We start from the raw sequence: 17,800 nt of genomic DNA, 5'->3' as shown, positions 1-17,800 counted from the left end.
AATGAAATCTCCCAGAAATATTATAAACAAATTCTGGAACTACAAGATCAAGGAAAAATATTGCAAGCATCCAGAAATAATTCAAGTATAGTGAGTCACAATAAGGATAACACAAGATTTAGCAATTTCTAGAAATATTAAAGGGCAAGGAATATCATATTCTGGAGAGCAGCGGAACTAAGATTACAGTAAAAAATTATCCATTCAGGTGCAAGAATGTTTGTGGCAGCCCTCTTTGTAGTGGTCAGAAACTGGAAACTGAGTGAATGCCCATCCATTGGAGAATGGCTGAATAAATTGTGGTATATGAATATTATGGAATATTATTGTTCTGTAAGAAATGACCAGCAGGATAATTTCAGAAAGGCCTGGAGAGACTTATTGATGCTGAGTGAAATGAGCAGGACCAGGAGATCATTATATACTTCAACAACAATGTAACAACATAGAGTAATATGATGATCAATTCTGGACGTGGCCCTCTTCAACAATAAGATGAACCAAATCAGTTTCAATAGAGCAGTAATGAATTGAACCAACTACAGCCAGAGAAAGAACTCTGGGAGATGACTATGAACCACTACATAGAATTCCCAATCCCCATATTTTTGTCCACCTGCATTTTGGATTTCCTTCATAGGCTAATTGTACACTATTTCAAAGTCTGATTCTTCTTGTGCAGCAAAATAATTGTACGGACATATATACATATATTGTATTTAACTTATACTTTCACATATTTAACATGTATTGGTCAACCTGCCATCTGGGGGAGGGAGTGGGGGGAAGAAGGGGAAAAAGTGGAACAAGTGCAATTGTCAATGATGAAAAATTGCCCATGCATATATCTTGTAAATAAAAAGCTATAATGGAAAAAAAAAAAACCATCCATTCAGTAAACTGAGTATACTCTTTCAGGGGAAAAAGTGATCATTCAATGAAAGAGGATTTTCAAACATTCATGATGAAAAGACCACAGCTGAATGGAAAATTTGATTTTCAAATACAGAACAAATACAAATAGAGAAATATAAAAAGGTAATCTGAAAGTGATATCATAAGGGACATAAGATAAGGGACTTATCTATTTATATGCCTATATGGGAAGATACTGGTAACTCATCAGAACTTTCTCACTACTATGGAAGTTTGTAGAAATATATAGAGAGGGCGCAAGTGTGAGTTGAATATGAAGGGATATTATCTTTAAAAAAAATAATGAAATTAAAGGCTGAGAGAAAAATGTAATGGGAGAAAGGGAAAGGGAAAAGTGGAATGGTGTAAATTATCTAACATAAAAAAAGAGGCAAAGAAAAACTTTTACAGTAGAAGGGAAGAGCAGGAGGAGAGGGTGAGTGAGTGAACCTTATTTTAATCAAAACTGGCTCAAAAAGGAAATAACATGCACATTCAATATGGATATAGAAATCTATTTTACCTTGCAGGAAAATAGGAGGGGAATGGGATATGGAAGATGATAGAAGAGAGGACATATCAGGGAAGGGAGTGGTCAGTAACACTTTTGAGGACAAGTAGGGTGAAAGGAGAGAATAGAATGGGGGGAAATATAGTTAGCAATAATAATTGTAAAAAGAATTTTGGAGCAAGTTTCTCTGATAAGGCCTTATTTCTAAAACATAGTGGGAAGTGGGTCAAATTTATAAAAAATTAAGTCATGCCCCAATTCATAAATGATCAAAAGATATGCTCTATGCCCAAAGGACTATAAATTTATGCATATTCTTTGGCCTGACAGTACTATTACTAGGTATGAATACCAAAAGAGATTTAAAGGAAAAGGACCTATATGCATGAAAATATTTGTAGTAGCTATTTTCTCAGGGAAAAAAAATTGGAAATTGAGGGGATGTCAATCAATTGGGGAATGGCTAAATAAATTGTGGTATGTGATAGTCATGGAATATTATTGTTATATGGGAAATGAGCAGGATGCTCTCAGAAAAACCTGGAAAGTCCTCCAAGTACTCAAGCAAAGTGAAATGTACTATATACAAGGTAATAGCAATGTTCTGGGATGACCAGCTATAAAATGACTGCTATTTTCAGCAGTACAGTGATCCATGACTAGTCTGAAGAACTTACGATGAAAAATCCTATCCATACCCAGAGAAGAAACTGATTGTTTGAATACAGATTGAAACATACTTTCTTCAATTTAGAACTATACTCAAGAAATTATCAAACTGTGCACACATTTTAATCCAGCAGTGCTTCTACACAGCCTATATCCCAAAGAGATCTTAAAGGAAGAAAAGGGACCCACATGTACAAAAATGTCTGTGGCAGTCCTCTTTGTAGTGGCAAGGAACTGAAAACTGAGTGGATGCTCATTCAGTTCGAGAATGGCTGAAATAAAGCATGGTATATGGCTGATTTTTGAGAGGTTTGGAGCGACTTACAGGAACTGATGCTAAGTAAAATAAGTAGCACCAAGAGATCATTGTACATGGCAACAACAAGATTATATGATGATCAATTCTGATGAATGAGGCCCTTTGCAACAATGAGATTTTTCAGGCCAGTTTCAATGCTTTTCTGATGGAAAGAGCCATCTATACCCAGAGAGAGGAGTGTGGGAACACTCACTCTTTTTATTGTTCACTTGCATTTTGTTTTCTTATTCATTTTCTTTACTTTTTATCTGATTTTTCTTGTGCAAGATAACTATCAATGTTTATATATATTGGATTTAACATATATTGGATTGCTTGCTACCTGGGGGCGGGGATGGGGGAAGGAGAGGAAAATTTGGAACCCAAGGCTTTGCAAGAGTCAATGTTGAAAAAATTATCCATGCATATGTTTTGAAAATAAAAAGCTTTAATAAAAAAAAAAGAAAAAAAGAAACATACTCTTTTTAAAAACTTTTCTTGAGGGTTTTTCTAAATTAGGATGGAAGATTTGTTTTGTCTTTCACAACATGACTTTTATGTTTTACATAACTTCACAAGTAGTTTATTAATGGGAGTTGGGGTGGGAATAAGGGAGAGAATCTGGAGTTTTCAAAAAGTTTTCAAAAGCAAATGTTAAAAAATTGTTTTAAATGTAACTGAGAAAATATTAGATTAACATTTTTAAAAAATTCAATGAATTAAATTATGCTCTCTATGTAAATGATTCCCTGATCTATATATTCAGCCCTCTTCTCTCAGCTGAGCTAGTCATCCCATCTCCACTTTGAAATGAACACCCTGTGGGCGTTCCTCTTCTTTCCAGAAACTTCCAAATTACAGTTTAGAATACCATCCTCCTCCCATTCACCTAGTTTACAACCTTGGTGTGGTACTTGAATTCTCACTCTTCCTTACTCCACAGATCTGATCTATTGCCAAATCATGTCATTTCTATCCTCACACTATCTCATGCCCTTTTTCTTCAATCTCAAATATTATAGACCTTTATCAGCTCCCTCCTATATTGTTATAGCTAACTAGTCTGCTTGCTTCCCTTTTCAACTACATTCAGCCAATCACATTATCCCTCCTCTCTCAATGAGCTTTAATGGACTCCTATTTCCAAAACAAACAAAAATAGCATCTTGCTTGGCATTTAAAACTCCTCAAATATTGACTCTTTTCTGTTTTCAGTCTTATTATACCTTACCTCCAGGTACTCAAGGGATCTAGCTATACTGACCTATATTTGCAGTTCCTCAAAAAACATCTTTTTCTGTTTTTGTCCCCCCTGCCTAGAACACTTTACCCCCTTTTCTGTGCCTTTTGGGTTTCCTGGGTTCCTTTCTTTGAAAGTCAAAGCACATTTTCTTTAAGAGGCCTTCCCTGGTTTTCCTAGCTGCTAAACATCTTCCCCTTTCAGACTGCCTTACATCAAGGAATGATGTACCATAGGGCTAATGGGCAGAAGTTGCAAATGTAAGCTTCACATAAGGAAAAACAATGAGTACTTAATGGATTGTCTGAGGAGAAAATAGATACTGTCTCTCACTTGAGTTCAACAGAAGGCTGGATGCTCAAAATTACCAGAGATCAGAACTCATTATATGGGCTGGACTCAACAGCCTCTAAAGGACTCTCAATTCTCACAGGTATGTGATTATTATTCCTATTCCATGGATGAGGAAACCAAGTTTCAGGTTCTGACTTCCTCATTCTATAAAGTGGCAGAACAGGAGCTCGTGTTCTGTACTCAGGATGCCAAGAACAATTAACGTTCTCTCCATTACACCATGCTGTTTCCTATAGCAGTGGTGTTAAACTCAAATACAAAGCAGGCCACTAATTCCTACATAAGAAGCTCTGTAGGCCACATTTAGTGTTAAAAGGTAATTTTATCCATGTCTTATTATATCTTTATTTTGGGAACAATTTGTTATATTTTAATCTAGTTCTATTGTACCACCTCTGGCCTATAGCACAGAGGTTAGGGTTAGGGTTCACCTTTGGTACCTTTCCCCATTTATTTTATGTGCTCTATTACTGATATTTGCTATATACTTGTGTGCAGGTGGATACTTTGATATGTGTTAAATGAAATAATATTTACAAAAGATCTTGCTTCACAGAGATCTCTTCCTGGATATGCTCCCCATAGAAAAGCTAAATGACCCCTTTCCTTATGATCTCTAGGATTTTCTATCTGTGTTTGCTATTAAACTTTCCTCATATTATCCATCCAGTATACACTGACTCTTCATAGTTTTGTGGATAAAGATCTGGTTACAAAGTAGATGTGGCAATCTGTTTTTGTGTAGTTTTCAAATAAAAATCTTGGCTGTGTTCACTTCACTTTACAAATGTCCTTCCCTTTGTACTTGAACTTGTAATGTTTTTATAAACTATATATACAAAGCTGCAGTTAAATCCATACAGACTTTTATTCCATTAAATGCATGAAAGCAAGTGAGTCAAGCTATGTGATCCAGATGCTCAGACTGGAAGGCAATCTTGCTTTCCCTCTTCTTTACCCTTGATGACATCTAATTTGTGGCTCAGGAGAATAGAGAAAAGTAAAGAAGACACTGATGAAGGAAGATTGATTTATCGTGACTCAAAACTTTAAGACACACCGAAGGGAGACATGCTGAGCCATTTGACAAAAGATAAAACTCTCACATTCCCACTCAGGAGTTTTAAAGGGTCAGGACCAGTGATGGCAAATTCTGGTGGTACTTAACACCTTTGAATTTGGGTTTAAAATGTTCTTATTCTTCATCAAAAAGAGATCACTGAGTTTATCATGGAAAACCTTTGGCACAAAAAGTCATCAACAATTCTCAAAGAGCAGCTGATAACAGCTAGCATTTATGCAGTACTTATATTATCTCATTTTATCCTCTTAACAACCCTGGGAGGTAGATGCTGTAATTATCCCCATTTTACAGAGAAGGAAACTGAGGTTGAAAGAGGATCAATATCTTGTGCAAGGTCACTTGGATGATAAGTGAGATTGGTTTTGAGCTCAGGTCTTCCTGATTCCAGCTCTGCCCACTGGGCCACCAACTGCTTGAAAAAAGGAGCAATAATTGTGATTCAGAGAATCAGGATAAGTCAGGCTTACCAGCAATTCTTGTCTGCCGAGTTTCCCACTCAACTTATGGAAATCTTGTCCAAACTGACAATGAACTTCCAAGGAAGCCTCTCCCCAGTCACCTAACTGGTCCCAGTCTTTGATTTCACTGTATAGAGACTATACAAAGATAAATCTTCCTCTACATAGAACAGCAACTGTTCTGCAACTTAATTCTGAGGAGAGGTTATGACTTACCTATGATCACATAGCCATTAACTGCCAAAAGAAGGACCTGAACCTAGGACCTCCTGTCTCCAAGGCTAGTTTTCTAACCAAACTTTAGTTTTCTAGACTGTTTTTCCTATAATAAAGCAGAGATGCATGAACTTGCTAGTGATGGGAGCAAATGGACAGAACAATACCCAAATGGTCTACTAACCTTTGTAACCATTTACTGACCAAGAGGAGGTTCATGGATGATAGGACCAAGGAAAGCCTCAACTATGACTGATGTAGTAGTATAAGAGAATAAAGGTAAGCATTTGTAATATGAAATCAATTTCCTCACCAGGGCCACTTAGAAGCAGAGAAAGGATCATCTTTATGAAATCACACCCTACTGTGACCTCATTCCTATTCAACCAGCAGCTTAGTAGGCTCAGGACAAAGGGCTTCTGGGGCACAAGTTTCTTAGTATCAATGGAACTCTCTTCTCCTAAAAAGTTATACACTAAGCTCTAACATCACTTCTATGGAAAGGGCCATTAGTAACAGCCTACAGATGCAGTGCCAGACCCTGCTTTGTACCTCAGATATATTTGTGCCAGCTATAATTGTGCCTTTGGAGATCATATGGCTAGAGAACAGAGTTTTAGACTAGATTTTTTTCCCTCTATCAATCCAGAACTGCCTCACTACACGTTCCTTGAACAATGCAATGCTTCAGGAACAACTTTAAGAAGAATATCTGAAAGTCTTATATTTCCTACTTCCTGAGGCATGTAGTGTGCCTGATGACACTGGGTTATCATTGTTTGTAGCTGATGTTGGAAGAAACTCAGTACAACTGACAGATTCTACTAAGAAGGGAAAGGAGAGGCCAGCTTCTCCCCAAAGGGCTATCCCTTGGAGGGACCAAACGCCCAGTGATCCAGGACAACCTGTATAATGAAGGCAGTAATACCATGGGCCTCCGAACATAAGAGCCAAACAAGGAAAGCCTGGCTGTGACTGTGATCCAAGAAGAGTAGGTATGTTTTATGGTGGTGGGAGAGAGGGGAATAGAAAGAGAGTCTCTCCAGCTCAAGGCTTTTGGAATAATATATTACATCAGGGTGAGCCTCCCACTATAATGGTCCATCGCTTTTTTCTTATCCAGGCTTATGTTAGCCTTTGACTAGGGTGGTGATAATACCTCAGGGCCACCACAATTATCCCCTTCTGAGGAGAATCTGGCTACTCTGGCAGAGAAAAAGTACTACAGCGGTTAGGCATGGGATAGGCCCCCCAAATCATTCAAGAGCACATGAAGATGAACAAACAGTGCATTGACAGAAGTTTCTCTATTCATGCCTTCCAAAAGAGCCTACAGTTTAGCAAATGTTGGCTTAAGAGTCCATGGGAAAAAGGTGTCCTACACAATTTGTACATCAGGACCTTTAAAATGGTAGATTTTCCTGTGTTTTCTGCTCCAGAGGAGTAAAGCTGGAGCCTATTCCTCTGAGAAACATCTGACAAAGGAGGACTAGGGGAGGAATTGGAGGTCGAAGAACAGGAAACACTTATACTTCCCTCCGGGAGATTCAAAAGAGGAAAATCAAAAGAAATAGTCTTATTTTCCATGACTCCATTTGGGTTTCAACTGCCCTTCAGCACATATGGATACAGTCAGTAGCAAAAGGGGGAGAACATAAATATACAGTATAAATATATTGGGCACAAGCCCATAAATACAGCAGCAGGCATGTGCATATTATTTCCATTTTCTCCAAAGGCTATCAAGCCATTCATCACCACTTGGGAAGAAGTCCTTGAATCCCTGCAATCTCTGGATAACCAGCCATGATATTTATCAGAGACAGGAGTTGGAGGTTTGAATGGTCTTCTAGGTTCCAAAGGAATTCAGGAATGAAAATCCTAGGCAAAGAGAAAATGGCACTCTTTTCATTCTCAGTTGGCTGGCTTTACCGCTGTTTGTGATCCAAGAGGGATTCGAAATCAGGGGAACACACGAGCTTGTGTTTCACATGGCCCAGCACTGTCAGATCACCTGTTCTGCTATCTCCAATGCCCACAGACACCAGCTCCTACAAGTGAAGAAAGAATAATCTTATTGCCACTTGGTCTCAGCCTTTCCTGAATTGCAACCAGTTTTGGATTCTCTGCCTCAGCATCTGGCTCCAAGATCCCTCCCAAAGAACTTTACTCCACATACCCTTAAAAACATGGGTTTCTCCTTTCAAAAATTACCTGCAAAAAGGAGCAGGAAGTACCCACTGTTACATCCAGAGTAACTTTGCCCAGAAGCAGTTGCACCTTTCCCGATTTTCGGATAAGCAGTTTTCCCACTTGACCCTCTGTCAAGTCACTCAGTGTACATAGGTTCTCTGCCAGTTTAGCTTCCTATAGGTTAGATGACAAAGAAGAGAAGTTATTCTCAAGTGGGCTAAGGAAATGAGCTACCCTCTTCCCCAGAACCTCAAATTACCCCCAATGATAAAGGGAATCAAGGGAACAGAGCTTGTGGCTCCTCAATGAGCCCTCCTATTCTGAAATTCCCCCAAATGAATCAAGGAGTAGAAAATGATAAGTATTCCTGGCAAAAGTCAGGCTAGAATGCGAATGATACACACTGAGGGGCTTCCTCTGCCTGTGACCCTCAGCTCTCTCTTCCCTTAGTGGGTCCCAAGTTTGTTACCTTTCCTATATCCCCCACTTACACTCTTCATGATCATACCCGGTCTTTCTCTGGCTTCACAAGCACCATTTGCCCATCTTCTCCTTGAACCTCTGTCTTAATGGGTTTGATGTCCTGGGTGGGAGGTTGACCAGGAAGCGTGTCAGGAAGCTGCAAGAACAAAAGCTCTTCCTCCTTGGCAAAGCTCAGCTCCCTGAGTAGGTCTGCCACAGACACATCTTGAGGAAGTCCAGGCGCCACCCGGGCAGGCCTGGAGGGGGCAGTTGCTTTGGTCTCTTCCTCATCTTGGGGTTCCTCTTTCACTGCACCAGAGAAAACAAATGAAGGGATTTCCACTATGTGTGTGCCTGTGTAGAAGTTTGGAAACCTCTGCACTTGGCCTCTAGAAACACACTTTTTTGAGCTATGAAGCATTTTATACTTCCAGTGGCAGGACATAAAAAGAATGTATCACAACATATTGTAACATATGTTGCATCACATATGTAATATATGTCTCAAGTCAGAGAAATATGTGTCTCTATCCTTTGTGGACTTCTAATGCAAAGTGCCCCTTGAAGGGAGGTCAGAATGCAGAGGATGAACTTCATTCTGGTGCATCCTGCATAGGCATGTCAGTGGGCCAGGAGCCAGATGGCAACAGAGAGCTGAACTACCGGTGCTGGGCACAGTGTAGCATAGGGCGGCAACCTCCTGGCATGGAAGGCCCTAGTTCTCTTTAGCCAGCATGGGGAAACAGTTGTAATTAATAGTCTTTGGAGGGAGAGATTCCCTGGAGAGAAAGCGAGGCAAGCTAGAGACAAGGAGTCAGGGGAGAATGATACCTTTCAGTGCTGGCACATCCACTTCCATGCTCTCTTCCTTCCCTAGCCAGGGCTTCACATCAGGTTCCTCATTCTCTTCTTTAAAAAGCCATCCTGAGTGGGCCAGAGGAAGCTGCACGGGTTTATTACGGGTGTCATTCTTGAGCCCTGGGTCATCTATAAACTGTCAGAAGGAAAAATCAAAAGACTCGTAACTTGGCAAGAAGAAAGGCACCACCTTCAATGGGACCCAACCCTGTCCCTTTTTCAGCAGGGGGCTGATGCCCCAAACCCCCAGACTAGGTGCTGGCCAGCCTTTTGGAAGACCTACTGCCACCTCAGCCACTCTTCCCAGAGTCCCCCCTGCAGGCCCACATAGAAGCCCTCTTCTCCCCGGAATCCCCGATACTCACATCATCCTTCTCTAGCATTCGGAGAATCTGTTTTGTTTCTTCATCTGTTTCCCTCTTCTCCTTTTTAATGTTGATGATATGAGATGGGCCAAAGTCTGACACATCCACGGTCTTATCCCAGCTGCCTGCAGGGAACCATTCAGCTCATTTGAGATAAAGAAGAGTTCAAGAAGAAAAAGAGATCACCCAGGGACTGTATGCACCGACCCCTTTTTCTTCATGACAGGTCGGCCCCTCTAACCCCCCTGGGACTTAATTCAAGCTCGCCATCCATTTCTGACTCCCGCTTTTGTCCTACCTTTCTTTTTCATCATTTCTGCAGGACCCTGTTCAAAGATGGAGTGAGACTGGATCACTTCTGGACGACCCCTCCCCCGACCATGCCCATCTCGTTGCCGGTCTCGGTCCCTCTCTCGTTTTTCTTTCTTGACTGATATTTCTTCTTTTGGCCTGGAGAAAAGAAAGCATCACTTTGCCTTAAGAGCAGCTTTACCGTATTTTCCCCACGCTCAAGGATATGGACCGTTTCTAATCTGGGGAGCATCTCCTTAATTTTCGGATTCAGAAATCACAGTGCCTTATATTTCCATCCTAAGGGTAAAATGAGTCAGAACTCAAACTGAAGTCCATCTCCTGTTCTTTCTCCACACAAGCCATTATTACAGCTTGATTCCCCCATTATTTTCAACCTTGTTAACTCGTAACTACTGAAATACCCAACATCCACATAAGATGTTTCAGAAAGAAACAGATGACTATAGAGATTTTAGAATGAAAAGGCTGGGTTTTTTGGGGGGCCTAAATAGATCAAAGCTTGAGTCTGAGACACCTTAATAGCTCCAGAGACCTAAGATCCTAAAATGGTTAAATGAGAGAAAGCCTCACAAGAGGCCTAACCACTTACTCTTCCTTGATCTTCCGGCTAATGATGTTAGGAGTGAAGGTTTTCTGAAAGTAAAATAATACAAAGTCATAAAAGTATAAAACAGCACAACAAACATCAACTTTTTTTTTTTTTTTTTTTTTTTGCCCATACAATACTCTGAACAAAAGAGAGATTCAAATTTTACAGAACTGGAACTGGCTTAGGAAAAAAAATTTCTAATGACCCATGTCATATAGTAAGGTAGGGCTATGAATGAAACTCGCAACTCTTCAGCCTCATTTGCTTTTATTTGTAGCTTTACTCTCACTTTTCCTGCCCCCTCCAAATCTGTAGCTTTATATCTATAAGGAAAAAGTTTATTCTTGACATAGCACAGATGTGACATTGACAGATTCATCCTGGCAGTGTTTTATACTCGCACAAGGTCCAGCAAGGTACTTGCATCCCTCCCTTCTCTCTGGACTGGCTTAATCACTCCAAGTTGCAAACATCTGGTAGGTTTGGGGGCAGTGTGTGCTTTCTTAGAATGGGGCTGGCCAAGTGTGACCACACTGCTATTATTTATGTTCTAAAGATATTAAGGGTAACCTGGTCTGTGGGAGGCATACTCTCCTACTTCTGAATCCTTAAAGAAGTACTTCCCATTTAAACGATGATATCATCACTAATGATATCATCAAATCTTAATCTTGAAACATTTGTTATCAAGAAGCTAAGCAAGAATAACATTTACTCAATAGAAGTTAAAAGCAGAAACAGTAAAAATATAACAATCTACCACTAAACACTTCCACCAATATAGTGCCTGTGAAGGAGAATAGGCACATACTTAAAAGAGAAATCTTTGATGAGGTAAATGATTAAGGAAGCTTATGCACAAGGCAATTCGTGATTCTGGATTACAAACTTGGAATATCATCAGTCTCTTTTAAGCAAGGAGTCCCATCATGCATTATCTACTCTTTTCTAAGTCTCTCTACTCTCTTGATGTAGGAAACTACTTTTTCTATTTTCAGATTACTGAAGTAAAGTTACAGTTCTTTTACAAAAGTTGCAGTGTTAATAGTCTGCATGAAGCAGTAATTCCTTTAAGTCTGAAACCTGTCAACCTAATTAGGTCTGCTCTCTTTTCTAAGGGTTATTGAGAGGGGTTCCCCTTCTCAAATAGTAGACAGCAAATAGGACAATGCCAATGTTTCTCACTACTCTTTTAAACATTTAAGAATTGTTTTCTCCAATCAGCTCTCAGCAAAGCAACATCTCTGGGAAGCATAGATTAGCCACACATATACAATGGCCCTCTTTTCTTCTGGGTGGTTCTCTTTCTGGCCATAGACAAGGTAGCAAATGACAACAGAGGCAGGCAGCTATTATTTCTTCATCTGCCCTTTCACCTTTTGTTTTTGCCTGGTCATTTCGATTTCTAAGGCTTCAAAACAGGGCCTCCCATAAAGAGTAATCTATTTCTAACTCAAACTCAAAACCCCCAGATTTATCAGGTATATAACAAATAAAAAACATACAATTTTCCCATACTTCTCCAACAATTCTCCAATTTATAATTCTTTAGACATATCCTTTAAGACCCTGAAAAGGATAATATATAAATGTTTATGGACAACAATGCCTTTATAATATCCCTACCTTTAATCAGTACTTGTGACTTTGAGTAGCTTTCAAACAGGTCTCTTAGGTAATATTAGTATGAGAGGCAGTTTACTCTCAGGTTTTCAGAACTATCTTAAGTTGCTTTTCTCACAGGAATATCCTTTAAAAAAAAAAAAAAAGACCCTCTAAGAAAGGATATATCTTATGCTCATCAAGATTCCATCACAAAGCCAGATTCTGCTGACCATATCCATACAAAACAGTATATCAAATTGAAGTGATTGTGCTGACCTACTTCTGTAGTGGAAATGGCTTGGAAAGAGGTCTCAGCCCTAGTATGAGTGCTGGTGCTAAAAATAGTCTTAAATCTAAGCAGATATTTCCATTCCTATCCCATCTCTAACTCATCCTTCACAAGCTACCTATAATCTTCCTAATAATCTCAACAGTCTTCTACTTAAAAACTTTTGCATCTCAAATAGTCTAATCATTTTATTGATTTGGTATTTAAGACCTTCCATAATTTGATTCTAACCTATCTTATATTTTAACATGTTTAACATGTATGGGACTGCCTGCCATCTAGGGGAGAGGGTGAGGGAAGGAGGAGAAAAGTTGGAACAGAAGTTTTTGCAAGGATCAATGTTGAAAAATTACCCATGCATATGTTTTTTCAACAAAAAGCTATAATAAAAAAAAATATTCCCTACAAGTATTCTACTCTCCAGATAAATAAAATTAATGCTATAGCACAATGGGAAATATATTGGACCTGCTGTCAGGAGAGAGCTGGGTTTGTTATCCAACTCTGTGTGACTGTGAGGAAGTCAGGGTCACCTCAGTTATAATATGGCAACATGAGGATAATATTTGTACATGGCTGTTAGGAAGATTTAACAAGATAAAGTATATAAAGTGACTTAAACTTAACAACCTTAAAACTCTAGATAAATGTTTTGGGGTTTGTTTGGGGTGTGGCTTTTGGGAGGCAATGAGATTAAGTGATTTGCCCAGGCTCATACTGCTAATAAGTCTCAAGTGTTTCAGGCCACATTTAAATTTAGGTCCTCCTGATTCCAGAGGTAATGTTCTATTCACTGTGCCACCTAGTTGCTCCCTGATAAATGTCTATTATTTGTTGTTCTACCTTTCTTTTTCACTCCTCTCTCCACATGTTAAAAATCATTCCTTTTCTTGAAGACCCAATTTAGATTCCTTCATTAAGCCCTCCCTAACCTTCCACATGAAATCTCAAATTTCTCATAATATCTTTAACTAGTCCTCTCTGCCTTTATCACATTTTACCCTTCTAGCCTATTTCCATATTATTTTTTGAGGGGAGAATATGTATCTCAATGATAATAAGCATTTATGTAGCACTTCAAGGTTCACAAAACACTCTGCCCTCTCATTTTCCATCTGGCTGCACTCGATTTAGATTTCAATGACCTCTTCTCCAACACAGACACCTTTCTCCTAGTGCATTTCAACTTCCTTTTGTGAGCTACCTTGCCTCCTTAAACTGTAAGCTCCTTTAGGGCAGGGACTACATCTTTCTTGGTCATATTTGTATCTCCAATGCTTAGCATACATAGTGCCTTGCACAAAGTTAGATGTTTAATAAATGTTCATTTTGTTGACTCTGGAAGGTAGGTGCTATTATCATCTTAAGTTTATAGAAGAGAAAACTGAGGCAAGGAAAAGTTGCCCACAATAACACAGCTAAGAAGTAGCCAAGACAGAATTTGAACGCAGATATTCCGGATCCCACTCTACATATTATACCATTTCACTGCCTAAGTATACCCATCTAAATATTCTCAAGTATGCCACAGTGGAATGCATACAATAAGTACTTAATAAGAGTTTCTGGAAATTAATTTATTTGTGGACTTGATGACTAAGTCCACTGATGCTTTTATAAGTCGTTCTACTTCCATTTAAAAATAAAACCACCACTTGCTTATAATAAATTATCAGGCTGCAAGTCTCCCCATCACCCTGATTATCTGGGAAAACTAGGTTTTCAGATACTTCCCTCAAGCTATTCGTTTACATGACTTCTTTTCCCCTTTAGTTTCCTTTAACCCAATATCAAAAACAAATAAGTTTGGGGAACAGAAGGGACACCCTGTGTACTTTACTCCATGCTCTTCAGTCTATGGCATGGCTCCTCATTCAACTGTGCCTTGCATGATATAAGTGATGGCTAGCAATGAAAGGGAAGGACAGCCACTGCAAGTCTTCACCATATCCACTCTCTGGAGGTAGCCAAAGAACAGAAAGTGCGGGCTCCAGGAAGGTCCAAATACTTTGAGCTTCAGTCTGTATTTTCAAATGTTTGTGGGGTATTCTTTACTTGTATGATTTATTGGGGACCTGTAACTCAATACATCCCAAACTACTCATTTCTCCTTAAACCTAACTTTCTTAGTTCTGTCCTCATTTCTGCAGATGGTGCACTCAACTGGTCTCCCTGTGACAAAGGCTCAAAAGTAGGGAGTTATCTCTCTTGCTTTCCTTTCTCTTCTCCAGGATCTATGCAGTAGCCAAGTCCTATCAATTTTCTCTCTATGATCTCTCTCAATCTATAATACCCTCTTCTCTATTCAAAGAAACACTGGCAGAGTTCAGATTATTACCCTTCAACTTAGATAATCTAATAGCTTCCCATCCCTTATTAAACAGAGCAGAAGACTGTTCAGAAAGATGGAATAATTTGTCCAGGGATATCAGTAAATTAACCTCTTGATTAGTCCCCCAAATTTCTCCTCTCTCTAATCAATTCTTTACAAAATTGCCAAAAGAATCTTTCCCAAGCACAGGTATGGCCCATACCACTTAAGATCCCTCAGTGATTCTCCATTTAAAGTAAGTCATTCCTTAGAGTGACACATAAGGCCTTCATAGTCTGGCTCTTCCCTCTAGGTGAGGCATTGTTGTATAGAAGACACTGGCTTTATCCTTCAAGATCAATGCCTGCAGAGATGTAAATTTATGTTCAAGGTATTGAAAAACTTCCCCTAACAATGAACTATCAGCAAGCAGGAGCTTTGGGGGAGATAGTGAGCATGCTTTTTCAGAATAGGTTGGACCCGGCATCCTGAAAAGTCTTTCTCCTCTAAAATTCTGATTTATTTGGCTCCGCTATTATTGTTGTTTATCTTTTGCTTTTGAAGACCATGACATCAGAGAGGTGATGTCATGACATGCAAGTGAGTGGGATTGAGATGAGGATGGATTGTGTAAAGCCACCAGCCTCACTATCTCTCCCAAAGCCTTTTGGGTCCAGGGACCAGATATAGATCAATCAGGAGGGCTGGAGATGGGTGAGCCAGTGATCTCAAATAAGTCATTTTGGGTAACCCTAGGAAGATAGGTAAAACAACTCAAGAACCATGGTACTGAGTTTCTAAAGCAGAGAAGTTGTGGGAGGAGGGAAAATGGCCTGGAGGAGTTAGATTAGAAGACTTAGGTGAACCTTGTCTGGTGAATTGTGGCCAGATCGCTTCAAATATGGAGAATATAAACCCTCATTACCCCTCATGATGGTGCTGAGGATAGCATTTTGTCAAGTTCACAATGCATGCCAGTGAATCTCAGTTAACACACTTATAGCCAAAAGCTTGGCAATCAAATGACTATTTTTTTTTTGGTCAAGTCACAGCCACACATGAAGGTGGCCTATCTGGTAGAGAAAAAATGTTAATCTGAATTAATGAAATTTCAGATCCTTTATGGATTAAAGAATTGCTATTATAATTATATAATTATTATGCATCCTCTATATATATCCCCTTCATTCAGAGAGGCACTATTCTAGTCCAGGCCTTCTTCTTACCTTCTTCTCATTTGGACTACATAGCCTTCCAACCTAACATCCACACAGCTGCCAAACCATCATTCGCTAAAACAAAGGACTATGCCACGTCTCCCACTCAAATTAAACAAGGGGGAGAAGGGATGGTTGGAGGATCTGAGTTTAAATTCTGCCTCAGACATTTCACTCATTGTGTGACCCTGGGCAAGTCACTAATCCTGACTACCTCCAAAAGAAAAGTCAATGGCTCCCTACTGTTTCTCGAATTAAATAAATAACTCCTGCTTGGCATTTAAGGCCCTTCACAATGTGGGTCCAATCAGTCTTTTCACACTTATTTCATATTTCCTCCCCTTGAACACTTCACATCCCAACCAAACTAGACCGCTTCCCAGACCCCCTGCCTTGGCTTTCGTGCAGTGTCTGGAAAGCTCTCCTTCCTCTGCTCCCCTCTCAGAAGCCCTCGCTGCTCAGTTCAATGGCAACCTTTGTTTTCACCCCCACCCCCAAGTATTCCATTCAGGGTTTCTCTCGTGACCGTTCAGTCCTCCTGTCTGAGCAGTTTGCCGTGTCCTCTTCCCACTGAGGCGGACGGCGTGACGTGGCCTGCCCAGAATCGCGCCACCTAATACATACCCAAGATGGGCTTCGAGCTCGGGAAGGGAGTCTTCCCGACTCCAGGCCCCGCGTCCTAGCCAGTTTATAGTTGGTGCTGACCGCGTGCACACGCGATTCCCTTCACACAGAACACTCGCACCAAGGGGGCCCACCCGCTTAGGACGGAGCGCCTCCAGCAGCGAGGAGAGGAAACTCCCCCCGGACTTAGTGGCCAGGTCGTCCAGCAGAAGCCTGGACTTTCGGTGCGGGAGCCCGGGAACAAACGTAACCTCAGACGAAGCTTACTGACCGTGAGCCCCGGGGCAGATGATTCGCCCGTCGGCCTCGGTTTTCTCATCTATAAAATGGGGGCCATCCCGGCTCCCGCCTCCCCGTATAGCTGCGAGGATCAGACGAATGCCATCTTTGTAAAGATTAACCCTCGCGCGGCACAGTGTCCGGCGCTGGTTTGATTTGCCTTTTTAAAACCTTTTCACTAAAGCCTGGGAAGGTTTGAGTGCCCGCACGCTGCGGGGGCACAGACACACGCAGATACGGACAGTTCTCCGAGGGAGGAGCCAGGAGGAACGACACACACAGACGCGGGATCGGGGCAGGACCGCGGGGGCTTCGGCCTTGGGGGCGCCAGCCTAGTGGGCACGACGAGTCCCCGAGGGGACCCGCCCGGGCAGAGGTGGCACGAGGCCGGGGGGAGCGCGCTACGCGCAAGGTGGGCGGGCGGCGGTCTCTTACTTACCTTCTTGACGCCCCCGAGGGTGAGGTCTCTGGAACGAATAGAAGGGAGGCGGCCCGGGGTGAGGGGGGCCGCGGGCCGCCGCCCGATAAGCCCCCGGGCCCCGGCCAAGGAGGGCCGGCCCCCTCCGGCGGGGCCCGGCTCCCCTGCCGAGCCGCCTTCCGACATCCCGAGCCGGCCACCGAGAGCCACGTGGCTGAGAAACCACGGCGGGACGCTACAGGGAACCGCTACGGCAGCCTCGCCTCCACCGCCATGGCCGCGACTGCGCCGGAGAATGGGGCGGAGCCTATGCGTAACTCCGGGGGCCGCCACTTTAAGGAAGGGCGGAAACTGGTCTAGCCCGCCGCTTCCGGCTCGTTTCCCTGCAGGCCATTGAGGGCCCGCAGGGAGGGGCGGAAGTAGGACGCCAGATGGGGCGTCGCCATTTTAGCAGAGGGCAGAAGTGAAAATGCCAGTATCCTTTGCTTCTTTCTAGTATAGGGCCGCGGCTCGTCTCAGTACGAAGTTTG

General features: G+C 41.5%; 1 protein-coding gene across 1 annotated transcript; it reads right to left on the bottom strand.

Annotated features, from left to right (window-relative positions):
• Positions 1-2,932: 2,932 nt before the first annotated feature.
• On the bottom strand, positions 2,933-17,593 carry POLR3D (RNA polymerase III subunit D). Its single transcript, XM_031950869.1, has 8 exons — positions 17,292-17,593; positions 10,528-10,571; positions 9,922-10,073; positions 9,624-9,748; positions 9,232-9,394; positions 8,447-8,709; positions 7,960-8,112; positions 2,933-7,796 (listed from the first exon to the last, which is right to left on the bottom strand). Exons 1-8 carry the CDS (start codon positions 17,454-17,456, stop codon positions 7,674-7,676), a joined length of 1,188 nt encoding a protein of 395 aa, XP_031806729.1. The 5' UTR covers positions 17,457-17,593; the 3' UTR covers positions 2,933-7,673.
• Between the last annotated feature and the right edge of the window lie 207 nt (positions 17,594-17,800).

Source organism: Sarcophilus harrisii, chromosome 2 (assembly GCF_902635505.1).
Source record: "Sarcophilus harrisii chromosome 2, mSarHar1.11, whole genome shotgun sequence".
Taxonomy (NCBI): Eukaryota; Metazoa; Chordata; class Mammalia; order Dasyuromorphia; family Dasyuridae; genus Sarcophilus; species Sarcophilus harrisii.
This window is presented reverse-complemented; position numbering and strand designations above follow the sequence as displayed.